This window comes from Scardinius erythrophthalmus (genome assembly GCF_964197995.2).
Source record: "Scardinius erythrophthalmus genome assembly, chromosome: 11".
Taxonomy (NCBI): Eukaryota; Metazoa; Chordata; class Actinopteri; order Cypriniformes; family Leuciscidae; genus Scardinius; species Scardinius erythrophthalmus.
The window spans coordinates 32,651,823-32,674,161 of NC_138231.1; the positions used below are offsets into that span (position 1 = coordinate 32,651,823).

The 22,339-nt window shown below is 38.4% G+C and overlaps 1 protein-coding gene across 3 annotated transcripts in view; it reads right to left on the reverse strand.

Annotated features, from left to right (window-relative positions):
- cdc42bpb (CDC42 binding protein kinase beta (DMPK-like)) overlaps positions 1-22,339 on the reverse strand; it is a 77,247-nt gene that overhangs the window by 8,333 nt on the left and 46,575 nt on the right. For all 3 annotated transcript variants that reach the window (XM_081379137.1, XM_081379136.1, XM_081379135.1), the window contains exons 7-27: positions 20,590-20,790; positions 19,952-20,200; positions 19,573-19,807; positions 18,723-18,842; positions 18,328-18,461; positions 15,057-15,299; positions 14,169-14,279; positions 12,781-13,028; positions 10,464-10,569; positions 10,262-10,386; positions 9,993-10,098; positions 7,142-7,290; positions 6,462-6,559; positions 6,098-6,177; positions 2,680-2,763; positions 2,410-2,484; positions 2,163-2,268; positions 1,844-1,980; positions 1,571-1,710; positions 899-980; positions 583-799 (exon numbers count right to left, since the gene is read on the reverse strand). In XM_081379137.1, coding sequence (XP_081235263.1) covers positions 583-799; positions 899-980; positions 1,571-1,710; positions 1,844-1,980; positions 2,163-2,268; positions 2,410-2,484; positions 2,680-2,763; positions 6,098-6,177; positions 6,462-6,559; positions 7,142-7,290; positions 9,993-10,098; positions 10,262-10,386; positions 10,464-10,569; positions 12,781-13,028; positions 14,169-14,279; positions 15,057-15,299; positions 18,328-18,461; positions 18,723-18,842; positions 19,573-19,807; positions 19,952-20,200; positions 20,590-20,790 — 3,046 coding nt within the window. The remainder of the gene's footprint in view (positions 1-582; positions 800-898; positions 981-1,570; positions 1,711-1,843; positions 1,981-2,162; positions 2,269-2,409; positions 2,485-2,679; positions 2,764-6,097; positions 6,178-6,461; positions 6,560-7,141; positions 7,291-9,992; positions 10,099-10,261; positions 10,387-10,463; positions 10,570-12,780; positions 13,029-14,168; positions 14,280-15,056; positions 15,300-18,327; positions 18,462-18,722; positions 18,843-19,572; positions 19,808-19,951; positions 20,201-20,589; positions 20,791-22,339) is intronic.

Below are 22,339 nucleotides of genomic sequence, written 5' to 3' on the forward strand. Positions count from 1 at the left end.
GTAAATGGAAGACATATCTATATTTTCAGAGGAAAAGAAAAACAAATGACAATAAAAAAATCTAAATTCAATAATGAAACTCAATGCTTATTTGCACAACCAGAGAGGAATTTGAATTTAAAAGTTTACATTTAAAAGAGAAGCTTTTCTCTTTTTGCCTGTTCTAGTTTAATTTTAAATGGTCCTTTGGTATGACAAATTCATTTTAAAGTACAAATATCCCATGTAGTCTCTCAATTAATTAGTAATGTGCTATAGTTATGCAACAATTAGAAATGCTGTCAAATTCTAGCATGTCACAGGAACAACTTCTGAAAGGCATTTCATGTTAACTTCACAAAAAAGGTGCTGATTAAAATCACTTTGGGCCTAATAGGGATAATGGACAAAAAGCGGCATTTCAGTGGAATACACTGATTATAAACACACACATTTACAAATTCAAATATGTGAAAAGTATTCAGAAATGCTCATCCCCCTCTGAAAATGTGTGAAAGTGGTACATTATATTGATTTGTTTGACTAACTAATAAATAGCAATCACAGAGGTTAACATCCCCGCCTCCCAAACACTGTACTCGCCCATGATGGCGGCAGAGAGTGTAGTTTTGATGGCAGGCAGGCTGCTGTCGTAGGCCTCGTGCAGGACATGCACCACGCGGTTCTTCAGGCGGTTCTTGGCCAGGATGTTCTGCAGGCCCTCTAGGATGCCCACCCACTTCCTCTTCTCTGCCTCACTCTCAGCTAACACCAGCAGAGGCACCGGTCGGATCGGGGAGTTCAGAGTGGAAGATGATACCTGCGCAGTTCAGGGCAAATATTGACAATTATCGTGATGTATGATTAGGCAAACATAGCAATGGAGTATTTAAAGAACAGGAAACATTTCAGAGCGTACCCGGAATATGCAGGGAATGTCTTTACGACTAGCATGGATCACATCAGATGCCAAAACAGAGCTTACAGAGAACTCCTCGTCTCTGTGAGGAAAAGAACGAAAATGACACGCAAATGAAAAATACTATTTGTTATTTCCAAGTCATCATGTCTGGGTTTATTTTGTGATAATGACAGAAAGTATTCTTTACTTACACTACTGTTAAAAAGTTTGGGGTCAGTATGTTTTTTTTTTTTTTTTACTGTTTTTAATGTCTTAAATTGATCAAAGGGACATTAACGCATTTATAATGTTACAAAAGATCTCCATTTCAAATAAATGCTGTTCTTTTGAACTTTCTATTCATCAAATAATCCTGAAGAGGGGGAAAAAAAGTATCACAAAAATTATTTCCTCAGGATAATGTGACTTCTGAGCTTCTGAAAATTCAGCTTCACCATCACAGGAATATATTCCTTTTTAAAATATATTAAAATGGAAAACAGTTATTTTAAATGGCAATAATATTAAACAATATTATTGATTTTACTCTAGTTTTGATCAAATAAATGCAGCCTTGGTGATCATAAGACTTGAATGGTAGTCTTTTGAATGGTAGTGTAGCAGACCACTACATTATTCATTGACTGTGTGTTGAGTACATGGCCATTTAAGAATGTGACTAATCCTAACCTCAAATCGAGGACCTGACTGGCCATCACAACAGGCTGAGTGGACTTCCCTTCTGGCACCTCATAGAGGAAGAGTTTACAGTCACACACTACAGCATAAGCCCTCTGCCATCCCTTCTTCACTCCAGTGGGCTTCGGGATCTGAAAGAGCAGTAAACACACAAGGCAATTTAAGCTACCGGATGGCATTTAGTATGAAATATGTGTTCAATGCAATTGTTCAGGTAAAGTCAATAGTAAGTGACCAGAAATGTTACTATATTGTCATTCTCACCCTGACAAAGCCTTTGTAGGCTGTGCCAATGCCCCTTTGCACATCAATACCCAGAGGCCTCTTGGCCTGCTCTGGAGGAATAGGGCAAACCTGGGGCGCGTTGTCTTTACAAGACACGTGGCAGATGAAAGAGCATACTAAAAGAGATGCAGTGAGGAAGAGAGAATTACTAAACATGCACATCACTTTCTTACACTGACAAGTGAAACTTGCATATAAATATTTCATCTTAGTTCAAAAACTCCTTATCAACTCCCTAAGCCACCATTTTAAAGACACTGTCTGTGATCTTTTTTTTAATCACTAACACTTAGCTCACCCTCGCAGGCGTAGCCTTGTCGGATCTGGCCCACCATCAGTGAGGTACAGTGAGTGCACTGGGTCGGACTGGAGAAGGTCTTGATGCTCAGCTGATGAGCTTTAGGCTGTTGACACAAACAAATATTAACAGTCAGAGCAATGAACGTATGCTGAAGGCTGAGAAACCAATAGGAATATACTGACAAACATAAAGACCTAAAGGAACAGGCTAATGATGAGTCAGACACATCCTATGGCGGTTTTACCTTTGGCGCACAGAGAGTGGGCTGATACATTGGAGAAGGTGCAGCAGGGGTGGTCGCTTGAGGCTTGACTGGTTCCTAAAGGATTACAACAATTCCACAAATAATAATTCTAAATTATTTTGTCACATAAAAGCATACAGCATTTTTTTTTTTTCTCAAGCTTCGTCCTATCCATTACTATTCAGGAAATGACTCAATCAATGACCAATGTATCAGACAGGAAGTCTGACAGCGGCAGAATGTAATAGGAAGTGTTAGGTGGACACTCACATCCTGTTCTGAAGCCACTGATGTGGAGGAAGAGGGAATGTCAGTCTTCTGGGGTGTGGCGTCCACATCACCGATGGAGCTCGTCTGAGGGAAAAGACCACATTTGTGAAACCGCTCAAAATGTGTATGAATCATTTGGTGGGGGTTATTTTTATTCCATTGACTTGGCTTCTTTATGGTCAGTAGATGAGGTCAAAAGCTTTAAAAACATCCTTTAATTTCCTCAAAAAGCTACATTAACACATTTAAGTCACGCAAACATCACCACAACGTGACTGATGACATTTGTGAAATGTATTATGTCATAACTAATAATCACACAGCAGTCATGTGCTTACTCATGAGCAAAAAAATCATAAGCAAATGGTTTACCAATTAATAGAATATTACATTAATTTTAGATATACAAGTTAATGTTTTTCAAAAAGTATTTTATGCTCACCATGGCTCCATTTATTTGATAAAAAATTACAATTATTACAATTTACAGTTTGAAAACAGATGTTCTGTAAATATTTTTGTGGACACAGATACATTTTTTTCAGGATTCTTTGATGACTAGAAAAGGTCAAAAGAAAGGCTTTTTTTATCTTTTCTTTTAGAAATCTTTTAATGAAAAAGTCTGACTGGCTGAATAAAAGTATTACTATTTTACTGAAAAATCTTACTGAAGCCAAACTTTCAAATGTATACATTATATAAATATATATAATGATTTTGGTTTGTTTAAGTCTTTCTATCTATTAAATCTCATGTGTAAGCTATCAGCAATAAGGCTTAGCAAACACCACTAATAAACGCCAATATAATTCAATAAATGCCAATTATAATTCAACTTAAGATCCATTAGTAAACACTAAAGCACAATACTTGACTGACATTATATGTAATTAAACCCCAAAATGACACAAAAACAATACTTACCAAGCACTGTAAAACAAAAGATACTGATATGGTCTAATCTATGCAACATTTAAATAGACAACAGTGTCAAGGGTGATGCAGAATTTTAGGATGCAAAAAGAAATGGCGGATAATTAAAAAACAATTAAAATGACATCACACTTTTTCCTCAGAGAATTACTGTCATATTCAATTAGCTTACAAGCACATACTCACCATCACCTCCTATATTGGTAAGTTATGAATAATTGTGAAGCATCCTCACAATTTAATCATCGTTCATCATTTTATTTCATCTGATTCATTTTACGGCTGGTTGCCTTAGTCATTCTAAATTATGGATGTTTATTGTCCTAGCAGGCTCCAAGAGTTAACTAACGGCTTAGTGCATTTGCAGACTTGACAAATGAAGGGTGACGTTATTCACATTAGCCGTTTAAGAGGTTAGAAGGCAATGGGGAGGTGGTTAATACTAATTGTGAGTCTCTAACCTTTAGCACCTACAATTAGGCTGAATTGGATCTAGGGTCTGATTGCAATTCGGCAGAGGAATGCAGTCAGCAGACAAAATGGACGAAGGGCATGCTGGTTAGGCTAAATGTAAGTTGTATAGTCAATGTCTGGCCTTTAATGGGGAGTCAGGCATTGTTAATGCAAGTATAGTAAGTGCCGTTTTATTTTGACAAAGCAAAAGAGGAACTACAGTATGAACTTCTTGACCATAATGCAAACTTTTGAGATACTTTGTCTGCTGACAGATCACTCCTGCCGAAGTTAAAGGTCACAGAGGGAGGAGCTTTGTTTAACAAACTTACTTCATCCCAAAATGCAAGCAGAGAAGATGCGGATGAGGAGGAGACAGAGTCCTTTTTTTTGAGGGGGACAAAAATAAGATGACAAGTAACAGCTTTTGTCTTTATGAACTTACTGTCACTTTAGGCCTTTTCCCTACAATCCAATGAGTGTTAAAAGTGCAGCTTGGCTACATCGGCAGACCTGGTCCCTACTTTAAAGTGAAACAATAGGGCTCCTCTCAGATCCTCAATATGGAAGCGTTTTTTTTAACTAAAAGATAGGCATCAGTCTTGCAAAACTCTCAGCTGCCTTTGTCTCTACTTAGGCAATCAAAGCATGATGGGACATCTGGTCCAAAGTAGAAATACAGCGGCTACACTGGTTTCCCTCTGTACATCAAGCAGTCCTGTGCTAATAAACACCACTTTTTAGGCATTATACAGAGGTAGAATGAAAAGGAAATGCCATCAAAACTTTTCTGAAGACAATCAGGAGAGGGGAACGAGATTGGCAAAGGACCTTGAGCCAGGAATCGGCACAATTGTGCTTATGTCGAAGTGCTGCCCATGAGGCTATCGGCTCTGACTACAATCATTTTACAAAAAAAATCATGAAGAGCTGAGGGTTACGCATTACAAGTAATGCAAGCTTTGCAATCAGATTACTTTAAGTAACTAATAAAGTAACACATTACTTTTAAATTTACACCAAAATCTGAGTAACTTTTCCCTGTCCCCATGTAGAGAGAAATTGGGAGTAAGGCACAGAGGCCTTCTGTAAACATGATGGTTTATTGTAGTTGCATTTTATTCATCTCACTTTCACAAAAACAGTTTTCCTCAAAAGGAATAAAAACAGTGAAATGCAAACTCAGAATATTACGCAAACCTGCAATAATAAAAATATATCATGTACTAATCTCACTTTAACCAACGTCTTTCCCACTGGCCTTCGATGATCCAATTCAATCATACCAATAAGCAAAAATGACTTTAGATAAACATCACATTTGTTTTTCTTTCTTTCTTCTTTTTTTTTGGAAGTAAGAGTGTTAAACCTAACTTTCTTCTACGTCTTATTCTTCTGTGATCCAGATTGGCAGCACAGCTGAAAGGTTTGTTTGAGCTGCACCCTCTACTGTACAGGCGTGAATTTGGATTTCCTTCAGCCTGAGACTTATTCATTTCACTTTAGGTGTGAAAGGGCCTTTACAATTGCCAAAAACATAACTTTATTTTTTTTTTGGAGGGGGGGGGGGGTAGTATTAAAAAACAAACAAGTAACTCCAGCCAGGTGAGAAGTAGTAAAGCGTAAGTAACAAAATGCATTACATTTCCTAAAAAGTAACTAAGTAATGGAATTAGTTACTTTTTGGGGAATAACACAATATCGTAATGCATTACTGCGAATGACCAATGACAAATGACAAATTTCCATTGTCAGACTGGCAAATTTTGCCTAAAGGTATGGGAATCTACAGTCTTATCATTTCACGGGGCAATTGAGTGAATCGGGGATGTCAAAATCAGTATCCATATGCTAGACATTCATAAACATGTATACTCCAGTGTTTCTGTCTGGCTACTATGGACGTCATCTCATCTAACAATCTATTAGGTCTCTCTGATGTCTCTCATTAGGTTGATGAAATGAACAATGGGAAGCTTGTTACGGCATGTAACGCAGTAGCAGATGGCCAGATACTTTCAGAAACACTCACTCTGAACGTCAGGTCATGGGCAAGGGGAGAGGTATTGAAGTACTCAAAGATGGAGTCCTGGAAGTCCGGAAGTTTCAGGCCTACAGTTAAAAAAAAACATTTTGTTAAGAGTAATTTCTAGTTTCAAATAATAGAAGAATCCACTGTTAACAGTATTTGTTCATTTCAAATAATAGAAGAATCCATTGTTGAGAGTAATTGTTAGTTTCAAACAATAGAAGAACCCATTAATTTAACAATCAGCAGCAGCATTTATGAAAGGTTCCCTTCAGATGTTCCTTCAAAAGGTGACATAATATGCTCATGGTTCAAGGACACTCAAGTCTATTAAGGGTGAAGTAATAACGTGTATCAGAATTTTCACCTTTGTCTGATCGTGAGCGGCTCTCCTCCATCTCTTTCTTCATGTTCTCAAGCTGTTCCTCTAACTCTCTGTTCTTGGCATCTGTGTCTTTCAGTTTGCTGTAGGTGTGTAGATGAGGGAGTCAAAAAAGTAAGGCTATCACAAAAAGCTACATAAGGGGTCAGCAAACTATGGCATGTATGTTATGTTGCCAAATGCAAATGGAACAGTTTTAACAAAACGGATATCTATCCGATCAGCAAAAACGCATGAATGACCAGGTGTAAATTGGCCCATTGGAAATATGTTCTTCAAAGTCTAATTTAAACCTGAAAGCCAACAAACTAAAGGATGTTGACAAAATTATACATATATATATATATATAAAAAAAAGCTAAATTGCTTCAGAATTATTTATGGTTCCGCACTGTTTCTGTGTTAGTCATTATTAATATTTGAAATATGTTTGTGCGTATTTATATAAGCAGGGTGGCAGTGATTAACTAGGTAACTTGAAAATGACACTTGATGGCAAATAGGTTGCCAATCCCTGAACTAGATAACTAATAACATTCACCCATTTGTATTATGCACATAAGACTGAACCAATACCATGCAACACACAGCGAGCGTGTTTATTATGCATGTATGTATCTAAATAAACGAAAAGGCTGCTTATTATAGCAGAATCAAAGACTGACCTCTCGAAAGAGATGTTGGCAGCTTTAACCTTGCGCAGCTCATCCTGAACCAGTTGCTTGGCACGGATTTCAGCTTCCAAGGCCGACTGCAGCTCCAAACGGGCAGACATGTCCAACTTTTGACTGCGGCGCACCTTCCACAATGGATCCTGACAAGGTATGGAGATGCAAGTTTTGAAAAGAAACTAGAAAAAGGACCATGTGCACACTGACTCATGATGTTGTCGCCTTTAAAACATCATTTGGTTCATTGGTTACTGGGTTTTTAATTTCAAGCAGTTATTACTTAAAGACAGATCATATTGTGTTTGTTTAGGAACTTTCGTGGGTTGTCTATAACAGCTAGGGACCATAAAATATTGTTTCTACAGTGTCAAGAAGCAGTGCAATGAAGTAGTTATTCAATATCACAAAACACAATCAAAAAACAAGATGCTTTTCCTTCAATAGTACAATGAAAGCAGCGTGCATGGAAAAAAATGCATGCCCAACAGACTACATCACATGACATAGATACCGTAAATCCTCTCTAGCACACGAATGAAATCCCTTAAGATGCATTTTCCATAAATCTGATGGCTCACGAGGGCTTATCTTAGATCTCCAACAGTTTAATAGCTATTGATCTCAGCTGTCACCAAGGCTCCATAATTTACACGTGTTGCTGCAAGACAACATTTGTCTACATGACCTATGTAGTGACTAGACAGTCGTTTACAAAAAAGAGACAGTGAACGGCTGCACGACAGCTGAATATTTGCAATGAAAGAAGAGGATTACATCCATTTCATTGATTAAACAGATGAAGTGACTGCGGCTCATGTGCGAGCTCCCACAGCTGATGGGAAGTGAGGCAGTGAAGGGCATTCATGGGAGTGTTCCTGGCCGAACTCATCAGCTTTACATTAGAGCTGCTGGTATTTTCCAGTGCGGCTCTCAAAAACGCTCACGATTAGGCATAATGCTGTGGCACTCACACTTTTGTTCAAGCTTTTTGTCGCAACTGATTTGATGTCATACAATAGCGTGCAAGCGGAAGGTTAAGGGTATACATACTTGACCTCATGAGAACAATGGAGGCAAGCTTATCCATAATGTTTTCCATGTTTTGTGAATTATGATCGGTAATGAGGAGAGCTGATGCAGCATTTCCATTCATCTGCCCTCTGAAACTTCAGCAGTAAATACGTTTGCTATTCACAACCGTGATAGTTTTGCAAATTAAGTAAGCAGACAGATGAATGACAGATTGATTGGCCAATAGCCAAGATAACAATCTTGTGCTCCGCCTTCTTTTTGGAGCTGCTGCACACTGATTGGAGGTTTGATTGATAAACTCACCCGCTTGGTGACCCGAGGTACCACCATTGACCTCTGGGTTGGGATGCTTACTCCAGGGCCTTGCTGATTTAGCAATTAAAGTTTACACAAAAAAATATAATACATTCTCAACAAATCTATATAGAATATTTTATAATAAATATGTATTTTTAATATAATATTGACAAATATTTAACTGTATACATTCATACATACATTCATAAGTTTGGGGTCAGTAAATTCAGTCTCTTATGCTCACCAAAGCTGAATTTATTTGATAAAAAAAAAAAGAAAAAAAAAGTAATATTGTAAAATTTGTTGTCCAATTTAAAATGTTCTTGTCTTTTTTAATATATTTTAAAAACGTATTTATTCCTGTGATGCAAAGCTGAATTTTCAGCATCATTACTCCAGTCTTCAGTGTCAAATAATCCTCCAGAAATCATTCTAATATGACGATTTTGTGCTCAAGAAACATTTCTTATTATTATCAACGTTAATTTTTTTCAGGATTCTTTGATGAATAGAAAATTCAAAAGAACAGTGTCTTTAGTAAATGTCTTTACTGTCACTTTTGATCAATTTAATGTATCCATGCTGAATAAAAGATTTAATTTCTTAAAAAAAAAAAAAAATACTGACCACACACTTTTGAATGGTAGTGTATTTTATATTTATAATATAATATATAAAACTGAACAGCCTATTAATTACATTCCTTAAGAGAGATTTGAGCGGGTATGAAGTAATGTTGTCATATTTGAACAAGAAATGTCAATTTTGTTTTTACAGAAATTATATTTAAAATCAGAAAAACCACAACATGGCATTTTAATTAATTCAATCTGTTATTTTTTTTTTTTTTTTTTTTGCTCTATGACCCAAACACAGGAATTTTATGGCATACTTTGCATACAGCATACACCAATTGCCAAACTCTATTTGTACCATATCCTGTAGCAACCCTGTAATTAAGCCAATTAGTTAAATTTGAGAATAAGCGACGTTGACCACATCTTTGGACGATGGCTTCAACCCAAACCTTCAGGGCTGCAAATCAATAGTTCTCATCAGCAGATCCCACTATGGCAATAACAAGAGGGGGAGGCACTCATGCCAATCATGCCAATGTCCTACAGTCTATCCTTAACCTCCTTAGAAAAGGATATTAAATCAAATGTGACCTCTATCACCTACAACATGTCACTTCCCTTCAATCAATTTTCATTAGATTTGCTATTTAAAGCAAATCTAATGTTACTGTGCTATGGCTCAAAGGAGTTAGAGAGAGCTTTCCACTCACTGACAAAATTAGAAGTCTCACTCTATCATCACAGATGCCCTATATATCCCTATGAACTAAAAAATGGAGCATAATAGCAGATCAGCTGTTTAACGAAGTTCAGAGGTGAAAGCCTGATTAGAAGTAAGGCTGGATATCGGCACCGATTCCTCAAATCAATCATCGGTTTTATCCTCAGATCACAATGTAACCTCCCCTCTATTAATTTGAACTTTTTTAACTGTTTACCAGAGTTCTGGATCCCAGACTGGAGCTTCGCAGAGACTCCAACTCTTCCGTCATCTTGGAGGCCAGAGCCTGAAGGTAGCCACGGGCATCTTTCTCGTCGCTCACCCTACAAAAACACACACAGTCTCACATTTGGCCATTTGACTGCAACGTCACCAAACCGAGATTTCCATTTTAGTGCAAAGTTCATCCCAAAAATCTAATTTTTTTTTTGCGGACTACAAATGGTTCTATAGATTACACTGTATATAGATTATAGATTATCTCACCATTGGATAATCTCAGCGATCTGTGCTTCCCAGTGTGCTACACTCTCTTTCTTTGATGCTAGATCCTGGAGCTCATCCTCCAGCTGCCTGTTCTGAGCCGTCAGCTTGTCCACAAAAGTGCAGAGCTACAGGGGAGGAGATTTCAGGATCAGTGTCAAGTCCTGAATATTACTCCTGATATACATGCAATACGGTGTCCTACCCTGTCTGTTTCTGCTGTGAGTTTACGGTTTTCATCACTCAGGATCTTGCATTCACGTAAATACTTCTCCTTCAGAGCACCCATGGACTCGTCCATCTCGGTTTGCCTGTGGACATAGAAATAGGGCTGGAATTAGTGGTCAATATGAGTAGTTGTTTTTGGCTGATGACAGTGATGCATTAAAAATAAGTTGTTATATTAAAGTTTTGACCTAATTAAAAATATTAATTAAATTTAAAGTGAATGGGGTGGTGCTTAGTTCTTTCAGTAAAATAAAATGGGAGTGCACTGTTTTTGAACATTGTTCATTTCACTGGGCAACATGTAAATGCTCCACACAAGTCCCATCTCAGACTTGGTTCGATTTAAATCAATGTTGTATGTGCTTTCAGCATGCATTGAGATAATGAAGAGCTCCAGGTTTATATCCTGGGAGGAGTTAATAGCATTTGACCATGTGTTAAATGAGGAGAATATTATTAAAAAGCTAATGTCTACTTTCCATGCAAACTCTTTGCTTGGTTTTATGGCCAAATAAAGGCATGAGCATTCATTATGATTGTATAACCAACATGTATAATATAGTATAATATAAGATAATATAATATAATATAATATAATATAATATAATATAATATAATATAATATAATATAATATAATATAATATAATATATAATTCAAAAGTTTGTGGGCAAGTAAAATAATTCATGCATTAAATTGAACAAAATTGATCAGTAAATACTTTTCAATCATCAATGAATCCTGATGACAAGTTACACAGATTTTACAAAAATGCTGAAAATTTAGTTGACATCACAGGAATAAATGACATTTTAAAATACATTAAAACAGAAAACAGTTCTTTTTAGGGATGGAAACGGTTAATTGATTATCGATAAATTGTCGACAAGAATTTACTCGATTAAATTAAATTATTGTTGGCTAATTGGCCTATGGCTAAGCCACGCCCCCTCCACTCAGTCGGACAAATAGTCAACATTCGGTAACAGGCGCTATGGCAGCTGTCACAGTTGGAGACATTTCACAGGAGGCAATTGATGATTTTTGGAGACAGAAAGATTATCATCTCAAAGACACCAAAAGGGCCTTAACTATGCATTGGAGGGTTATATTAATCATTTTATTTTGAGAAGGTCGATGAAAAACTTCAGCTCCAGACAAAGATTTAACGTTACAGGTCAGTGTGTGGTCAGTTTGGTGCTATTTCGCTTTAAACGCTCGCTTTATACGCGCGTCCTATTCGCTTTGGACGCGCAAATGGATTCAAAATGTTCAAGCGTCGAACTAGACGCGATACGCACGAATTTGATGCTCTATTCGCGTTTTTATGTGAACGCAGCATAATGAACAGGCTGCAATGTCAAGATTGCGCAATGCTGGAATGTGTGTGTGTGTGTGTGTGTCAGAGAGAGAGAGGCGCGGGCGCGATCGAACAGTGGAAACATAAAAACATACTCCATTTTGTTCATACAGGACATCATTAAAACTGCAAAGTGTTTAGCCTACTTATATTTGTGTAAAACACAACATTGTGCTTTTGTCAAACTGTACTCTTGTCAAACTGCAACGCAGCTAGAAGCTAGGCTAACGTTACGTTAGAGATGTTAAAGATAACGTGCTGCTATGCTAATGTTTCAAGTTTTTCATTCAAGTAGTTTACCAGATAGATTATTATATGTAGGCTTAATATTGTAGGCTAAGCCTACCCATGTAGATTTTTATTTAAAATTTATTTTATGTTGCTTAATGTTTCACATGCAACAGGTGAGCCAGTGCACAATTATTTTTTATGTATTTTAATTTTCTGTAGATAATTTATTTTGTTAAACTACATAAATGCCATTATCCCAACTGTTACAATAAAACATCAATTGAGCAATATAACATGCATTTATATTCAGTAGCCAATAAGAAATATTTAGCTTTTTATGTTAAAGACACTATTGATACCGTGAGAAATTTACATTCTCAGGAAAATAGCCGTTTATCAGTTAATCGTTAATCGATCGATAAGGTCAATCAATTAATGATTAATGAATTAATTGATCATTTGCATCCCTAGTTCTTTTAAATTATTATTTAAAAAAAATGACCTCAAAAGTTTGAACTGAAGTGTAAATTTACAGGATAAGTACATAAAATGTGGAGTCCGCTTCAAAGTACAATGTGCATGGGTTTCTCTCAGATTTAGGCCAATGCTGATAACCTCATAAAGGTTAAATATCAGTCAGATAATCAGCCTGGTCAATATCAGTCGCGGGAATCGCAACCCGGACCGTTGACAGAACAGCTTACCGTTCTCTCTTGGCCTTTTCCAGTTTGTCTTTGAGCACTAGCAGCTCTTTGTGCAGGGACAGATGTTGACCCTCAGAGTCATGAAGCTCCTTCCTCAGATTCTTCAGCTCTGTAGAGTGGCTGGCATCACGTCTCACCAGCTCCTCCTCATAGAATAACACCTTCTTATCCAGCTCTGACTTCACCTTGGTGAGCTCCTGCTGAGTCTCAGAACTGAGGCTTGAGGAACGACCTGTTCCCTGCTTCACCTGAAAAAGAATCAAACAATCTAAATCAGATAAAATCCTGAGACTTTAATCAATTCAGGACAATAATTAATAATTAATTAAATCCCTAATACCATAATACAAATAGAAGCATTTCAATGGAAAGCAAAGGAGGAGGAGTGAGCAAGGAGGCAAAGGAGAAAGCTTGACTTTCAAGCAGATGGAAAAAACATAAAACATAGCAGGAACATCCTGCTAAAAATAACCCCACAGGATATCCTACACAAGGCAGGAGGAAAAAAAGAAAGAAGGGAGGCAAAGTAAGGCGATGTTTGAGGTTAACAGGGTGAAAGGCACTAGAGAGGTAGATAGAGATCAGAAAGAAGGGAGGCAAAGTAAGGCGATGTTTGAGGTTAACAGGGTGAAAGGCACTAGAGAGGTAGATAGAGATCAGATGAATGGAAGAGGAAAATAGCGAATCTCAGAGAAGCTGTCAAGAACATGCCATATTTTAGCCAAAAATCTGAAGAAATGAAGATGATATCATATTTTGCTGAAAATTAAGCATGCACAATATAGTGGTACAATAAGCCTGTGTGTTATTAAACAATATTAAAGATCAGTATCAGTCAATATAATTCCTTCATTTTCACATTTAGATTATCTTTGCTATCATCTTACGCTCACTTAAAAGTTAATCTTTAAAAACACTAATTTAATAACTGTTACATGTAATGTCCAGCAAATCGAAAAATTAATATATATTTGTCATACAGTACATAATGTTGTGATGCCTAGATTCATTTGTATTTAAAAAGATTTTAGTTTTGATTTTATTTTTTTAGATAAAGTAGTATAATTTATGGCAGGACTATCTGTAAACTGACCAATGGCAGACAAGGGGAGTGTTCAGGAAACCTGTATCAACAAATGCATTATTTTTGCAAAACTATGCAATGATCATAGTGATGCAGAAACTACACATTTTACTTTAAATGAAGTACATAATAAATAACATTATTACAATAAATAAGGTTTTTTTTTTAAATCACAATTTATTTTTATTTATACCATTTTAACTCTTTATTAACAGTATTTTGTTACCATGAGATTCCCCATTGAAAGATTCACAAGTTGGCTGAAGTCAGTAGAGAGGCAGTGTATGAATGAGTGCACTCTGACCTTGAGTGTCTCCAGTTCACTCTCCAGTTGTTTGGAGTAGACTTCACTGTGCTCTCTCAGCTTACGCTCCTTAGAGGCTTCGGCACGCGCATCCTCCAGCTGAGACTCCAGCTATCACACACACACGAAAAACAATCAATATGGAAAAAAAACAAAAAACAAGGACTCGTATAGACATTCTCATAAACCCTTCAATCTTGACCTAATTTCAAACGCACACACCCCGTGTGAAATTCAAGCACTGAAATGTCTTGGAACCATATGTCTTTTGAGTCTTCCTTGACATGAAGACTTCACAAAAAAAAAGAATAATTTCCCCAAGACGATTCCAGTCTAGTGCATAGGAGAGACAGGAAAGAAACATTAAAAAAAAGAAAGAAAAAGTGTATAAAAAGGGGGAGGGTCTGAATCCAGCTGCAGTCAACAGTGGGCCTGCACTGCGGTCAGTGTCGCCCATCTGGCTCGAGTTAGACACTGCGGTCCAGAGGAGGTCATGGGGTCCGTGAGGCTGGCCTGCAGGGACAGGAGGGGGCGGAAAGGGGTGTGAAGACATTCCTGTTGTCGTCTAGGGAGATCTGGAGCTGCCGAGCCTGCCTCTCTCTGGAGCGTGACTGATGAACTTCAAAAATGTGGCGCATTCCAAGGCCTTGTTTTCATCTGTGCCCTCAGTCAGCCCCGGGGTGTTAACATGATGACGATGGGTAATAAACACCCAGCGGGAGCCGGACGGCACCGGTTCGGAATCCCAGGATGACACATGCAGCGTGGATACGATTTCCTGATTGAAAGCCCCTGGCAATTCATCTCTATTTACTTTGAAAACACACCCAAAACAGTCATAACATTACAAGAGAGGGTGCATGACCCCCTTTCAATCATGCTACTCACCTCCTTGCGGGCCTTCTCGGTTTTGCGGATGTCCTGGCGCATGGACTCGATCTTCTGCATCACCACCTCCATCTCCTCCTCCTTGTCCCGCAGCTGCCGCGACAGACGCTGCTTCTGCGAGCGCAGCTCGACCATGCGCTCGTTCACCTCGGAGAACTCCTGCATGGCCAGCTTCCTCTGCTGGTGGGCGTCCTTCAGCTCCTTGGTCTGAGACTTCAGGCGATCCAGAGACTCCACCAGTTGCTGGAAAGGAAGAGCAAGAGAAATGGATCAAACGGGATTGAGGTTGAAGATATTAAAAACGTAAAACGATAGCAGGGAAACAGATGCGCGGGTACAACTGTGAGAGAGGAGCAGTGGAAGGAGAGAAAAAGAAAGAGCAGCCGCGCCTGGAGAGAAAGGACTGAAAAAGAGGCTGAGTGAGAAATAGAAATCATCAAGAGAATTGGGAGTTATGCGCTAGCTAAGAGAACGGGACACACACTCGTAAGGACGATATCAACTGGCACAAGTGAAATGAACAAACTTTACAGGAAGTATTTTGACTGAAAACAGACTCGTATGGATCTCATACAACAGCCTTGCAGAGCTTCGGCGGGTAATAGCCAATCGGGGCTCAGGGTCAACAGTCAAGTGGAACGGGCCGACAAATGCGATTAGCTAAAAATGTGATGCACAGTGAGGGAATTTTAACCTGACTTATGTGAGGGGGTGATGACATTAATCTTGATGAACGAGCCCAGTGTTTGTGAACTTCCTGATTGAATAAGGCTGAAGAGGACATGTTATCTTCAGCACGAGGACAGGAGAGAGGAGGAAGAACCATTCTATGGCCGTTTTGTAAAAAAAAAAAAAAAAAAAAATGTAATTTAAAGTATATGAAAACACTCATTCTGAAGGTGTTCAGAGGATTTTAACACCTCAGTATCACTGTTCAGCAGGATTGAGAACTGAGAATATGTTCTTCTGAACAGCTGAATTTTTTAAAAATAATACATTTTTGTGAACCAAAACTATACAAAATGACCAGTGTAGTCAAAACGATTCTCGAGCTTAAATCAAACACACAAAGTTACTTAGGGTGTATTCACACCAGGAAAGTCCGATAGTTCACTTGCTTTGGTCCGGACCAAATAGAATGTTGATTTTTTTTGTTTGGTACGGTTCGCTTTCACACTGCTCTTTTTGCAAGTGAACCAAAATGTGTAAACAAAACCACACGTGTGCTAAGGTCGTCCATTCATTGGACAGGAATTCTCAAGCAGGGAAAAGCAGGAAGTGCACAAACAGGCTCAGCATGGAGATATTTCGTAATGTAATATTAGTTATTTTACTGATTTGGTGTTATTCTCTACAAACGCAATATGAAGAAACTATATGGTATAGAATAGATAAAAGCCCGGCCGCACTGACAATTGATTGCTTGGGTCGTTACATGCGCTTCGTGAGGCACACTAGCGCGCACACACACACACACACACACACACACACACACACACACACACACACACAAGGTCTCTCGCTCCCTCTCTCTGCCGTGCGCGCGCTCTAGCTCGCTCGCTTAAGACACCATTATGCCAAAATGTCCGTTTTGTTAAGTATCCTCATAAGAGCAGTCAAATAAAAAGACGCAGTTTTCTGCAGTTGGGTCGGTTCATGTTCACACCATAAACGAACCGTACCAGAGTTCGTTTGGAACCGTACCGAGACCACCTCTTCAGCTGGGTCTCGGTTCGATTGTTTGGTCCGCACCCGAGTTCGATTGCTGTATTCTAGGGGTTGCACGACTACTGATTTCTGCTAGTCGATTTCTTATCAAAACAATACTCGAGTTACTCGACTACTCGTGGTTCATGCTACTGTAAATGAAAAGACATGAAATAGCTAGATCTTATCAATAAACATTATTAATTCATAGCCTAATGCAACAATTACATAAGTACCGGTAAACTCTCAAAACATTATAATTATGACATTTCATTTTAAAATTTTCATGTAACAGTCTAAAGCCAAATAAATAGCCGTTCTTACCTTTCATTTCAGACGGGGCCGTTCACATATCACGTCTTTTTCGCGCTCAAGTTTGACATTTCAAATGTAGGCGCGCGGCGAACGCGTTCATAATGGAAGCAACGTGGTGCGCTAGTTTTTCCAGGCGGGTTTTTCCTTCTCATCTCCAGAAATATATATAGTAGTAAAGCTAATGCAAGGGCTAGAAATCAATTAATCCTTTGCTGATACTTCGTCGTCATCATGGAGAGCGCAGTTCATGGTTGGTTGCATAGCAACGACAGACGCCATGGGAGCGGGAGCGCAAGCGCTTGTAAGAGACAGCGGCACGGCCGCGCTTTCCACACGTTTTTAGACGCAATATGTGAACGGCCTCTTGCAGAGTTGGCCAATTACTATATTTTTGTCATGCTTGATGAAATACTTCCACACATCTGACGTGTGTTGTCTGTTGGTGACGTTCGCCATTTTTAATTCATTTATGGTTAATGGACGCTCGAGTAGTCGATTGTTTCCGACGGCGTCGAATAGTGGTTGAAGTAGTCGATCTATCGACTACTCGACTAGTCTATGCAAGCCCTACATATTCACACCTGCCCAAAAGGTCCGCACCAAGGGGGGAAACGAACTAGAGTTCGATTCAATCGAACCAAACGAGGCAGGTGTGAATACACCCTTAGTCATCCTGGAACTGAAGTAGTGTCAGATCTTTTCTTTCGTATTGTGATGTACATCCGAGTGTAATAGATTATAAAAAAATAATGTACTAGGGTGGGACAAATAAGATCAATAAATGTGGATTTTAAAAATAGATACAGTGAATCTCTTTAATCCAGACTTTGCAGACTTTAAGGCATGCAAGACTTTAATCAGTGTATTTACTGGCTGGTAGTTTATTTGACAAAATATAGTTAACAATAAATAAATAAAAATCACACAAAAAAAACACCTTTTGCAATATTCACTGAATCTCATCACTTGCCAATGAAATTGCATTATTTTCCTAAAAACGTCTTCCTCAAATTACAAAAATAATTGTTAAATGGAAAAGCTTTAGGGAACTAGAATCGTAAAGAGGAAGCAGAAATGTTACATTTCTTTTTGATTACCATCTTCCCATCCAGAAAGGAACTTGATCTAATGTTTAGGGGGCTGAATTTATGGGCATAATTTCTCTTACAATAAGAAAGTAGTTCTTGCACACAGTAATACCTACACTCATACATTTTGGCAGGTAATTAAACTCTCTAGGCAATCATACCTTATGGATATCCTCTTTCTCCAGCTTGAGGGCTTTGACTTGCTTGTCCAGGGCCTTTAACTTGGAGGAGGAACTTTCAAAGTCCTGTCGAAGTGTCACTGCCTCCTCAAGTTGGTGCTCCAGCCTATCAGAGTCTGAGGCGGAACAAGTCAGAGTTAGATGGATGTGATTAATTAGCTGACACAAAATGAACAGCCAAATAATCAAATTATGATAAGTGGAAACAGCAATGACTCATAATTGTAATAATATTCTTATCGAAGCACTTTTCTATGAGTGACCATAGTTAATCTATAACGTAGGCGTGCGTTTAGTGCTTTGACATGACTCATAAGTAAACTTACTAGACTATATCATATCATATATCCGCTGACAATGATTGAGAGACCCATTACCTGCCAGTTTCTTTTTGAGCCGATCGATTTCCTCATTAAGTTTTTTTATCTCTTTATCACGACCTAATGTGCCGGCCCCACGCCCAGAGCCATGGAGGGACTGAACAGCCTGAGTGGATTCTAGGAAATCACATGTAGAATAAACAATCATTATATACTCAGAATACAATTTACTGATGCATTTACAAAAATGAAACAGAACTGCTAGATGTTATTTACAAGGGCTTAAGGTCATAATTCACCCAAAAATAAAATAATTGATAATTTTCCAAACACTTAAGACTTCCGATCATCTTCAAAACACAAATGAAGACACTTGAATGAAATCTGAGAGATTTCTGTCGCTCCATTGAAAGTCCAATTCACCAAAACACTGACGCTTCAAGAAGTTCGTTAAGACATTGTAAAAGAATTGAGCGGTATATTCCAAGTGTTCTGAGGAGAAATAATCACTTTATAAAAGGAACAGATTTATTTTAGTCTTTTATTAACATATAAACACTGATTAATGCACGTACATACATCAAATCGAATTTGGTAAATGGAAGCTTAAACGTACTTGCATGATAAACCTCAGTGGTTCTCACACGTCAAGCAAGCACGTTTGAGAAACCACTCAATTCAAATTACTGTTACGATGTCTATATTAACTTTTTGAACCATCAATGTTTTGTTGCCATTTACTTTCAATGGAGGGACAGAAATCTCTCAGGTAAAAATATCTTCATTTGTGTTTTAAAGATAAACAAATGTCTTTTGGGTTTAGAATGATGTGATGGTGAGTAATTGATTTTTGGGTGAACAAACCTTTTAAGTGAATGTTTTCTTTAGATATCAGGTTATTCATTACCCTGCAGTTTACGGTTGAGCTCCTGTTTCTCCTGCTCCAGGCAGCGAATCCTCTTTTCAAAGGCCTCCACCTGCAGACCCCCATCCTGGAGATCCTCCCCGGCGCCTCCATCCACCAGCGAAACCCTCCTCACACTCCCACGGTCCGAGAAACAGCTCTCTGTTGTGTAGGTGAAGCCCACGAAGGGTAAGTGCTGCCCGGTGAAACCCGTGTGAGATACTGGGGGTGCAATGTCCTGCAAGGTGGAAAGGGAAGTAGTCAAAGGTCAAATACGAACAAGCGAGCACGAGTATAATCAAGGCTTCAGGTTGTTCTTGATGTAGCATGTAACAAAATAACTTTTCCTTTAACAATAAAAGCCTTTCAGAGTTAAACCAACCGGGTTTTTCAGGACATCATCGTCTACATCAAAGTTGGAGGTGTCTGAGGGAGAGCTGACGTCAGGGATGTACGGTGCCTCCGTGTTGCGGATGTTCTCCCAGTCGATGCCGGAAAAGAAGGGGTGCTTCTTGAACTCCTCGATGCCTTGCTGACCCAGCCGACGCTCTCTACTGCAGATCAACCGCTGGATCAGGTCTTTAGCCTCCTCGGACACATCCGTGATGTGGGACGGGAACTGGAAACGCTCCTAAATAGTGCAAATTAGACATTCAACATCAATTTTTCCAGATTTTCCACTTTGGTTAAGGAACAAAACCATAGACCAATGAAAATAAAAATACTACTCTGAGTAGTGGTTTAGGGGTGACCAGATGTCCCGATAAAATTAGCGCAGTCCTGATTTTATGAGCCATTTCATGTGTCCCAACGGAGTTACAGGCGGGATGTTATTCGTCATGATAATTACCTTGAGCTTTATTTTTTTTTATTGGCTATAAATACATTTTTAACTGTGTTTCATGCTTTTTCTATCATGAGAAATCCCCAAGATGCAAATGTGTGACTGTATATGGGTCAGTGGTGGTGAACATGTAAACTGGACAAATACCAAAAACACACAATGATGAAGCATCTCACCTCGTGGTTCATGATCTTCCCGTAGGTCTCCACCAAGGATTCGGCGTAGAAGGGCGTCTCGCCATAGAGCATCTCATACATACAGACGCCTAGAGACCACCAGTCACACTCCGGCCCGTATTTCCCCATGCCATCCTCCATGGCCTGCAGGATCTCTGGAGAGATGTAGTCTGGTGTGCCCACAGCCACTGACGACTGGACCTGCACAGGGGATGACAGGAAGCAAAATCACAAACGAGACTGGATAGGTCTTCATTTGCAATTAAATGCGACTAAAGCAGGGGACACTACCGTTCAGTGTCAGTAAGATTTGTTTTTTGAAAAAAAGATGCATTAAATTGATAATGTTAATAATGAAGATTTCGATTTCAAATAAACATTTTATCAGGTTTCTTTGATGAATAGCATAACTGTTTTCAACACTGACAATGTTTCTGAGCAGCAAATCAGCATATTACATTTTAACATATTAAAATAGAAAAGTTATTTTTACAGTATTTCACAGTATTACTATTACTGTATTTTTGAATAAATAAACGCAGCCTTGGTGAGCATAATAAACTAATGAGACTTTTTAATGGTAGTGTACTCAAATGAGTTATAGACACATTAACTTTGAAAATTGCACAACAACAATACTATAAAGAACAATCTAGATGCATCAAATTCACCATGCCAAGTCTTGCTCAATCTCACTCATAAAACATGTGAGCACTCAAAACACGTCTTGACCTCCGGTTATTTTTGTAATATATAATTGCTGAGAAGACAAAGACTGTCAGCTGATGATAACACTGCAAGATATTGAGAGAATTCTATCGCCTTAAAGCAATATATAACGATCCCAATCCCCTATTTAGGGAAAATATTAAATTGGTTGCTCTGCTTATTTGTAGGGCTGCACAATTGGGATAAACATGTTGTGATTATATACCAATACCAATATGACTAATAATTATTATTACTATTATTATAATATAATTTAATAATAATCATTTTATAAAGAGTATTTTTAAATCTTTAAGTTTCGGTGCTATAGAGAAACAATGGAAGATCCAAAGCTCTCATTGCTTTTATGGTGTTTATGCTACAAAAATGGTAAAATTATGTGCCTGGGTACTTGTAATGAGATGAGCATGGGTATGGGTATTCATGAATCAAATCACCGTACTGTGCGCGCGTTTCAAAAGTGTGATATAATACCAAAAAAAAAGTGTTATATCATCAATGATGTGGACGCAGTAACCTGGTTCCCTAAGGATTCAACCCCAATCCCAATGAAGACGAAAACGTTAATTTTCTGGTTGTCATACTCATTAAGTTACAATTAAAGTTAGTGAGTCCATGCGTACAAACCTAAATAGCTAACTGTTCTCACGTCATGTACAGTGTAAGTCAAAAACACCCGATGGCTCAAAAATAGCGATCGTGACGACCGTAACATGAGGCTACTCGCGCTTGCATTATGATCTGTAAACCCCTCGCTTCCAAATTAATCTTGATTTCTACCATATTTATTTTTAAATATTTTATATATCCGTGCATTGTATATTTAAGTCCCACTTGAATGCTCCTCGACGAGAGGTGGTCCTTCTGTGTCCAAAATTTATCAAAAACATCTTGGGACAAGGTTTTCATTCTGACAGCTGTCATTGTAAGACAATTAGCAACTCTGTTTGTTTGTCCGAGATAGCAACAGTAACTAAGGGGGGTTGTGGGGGGGGCTTACCGATAGGTCAATTGCAGCCTT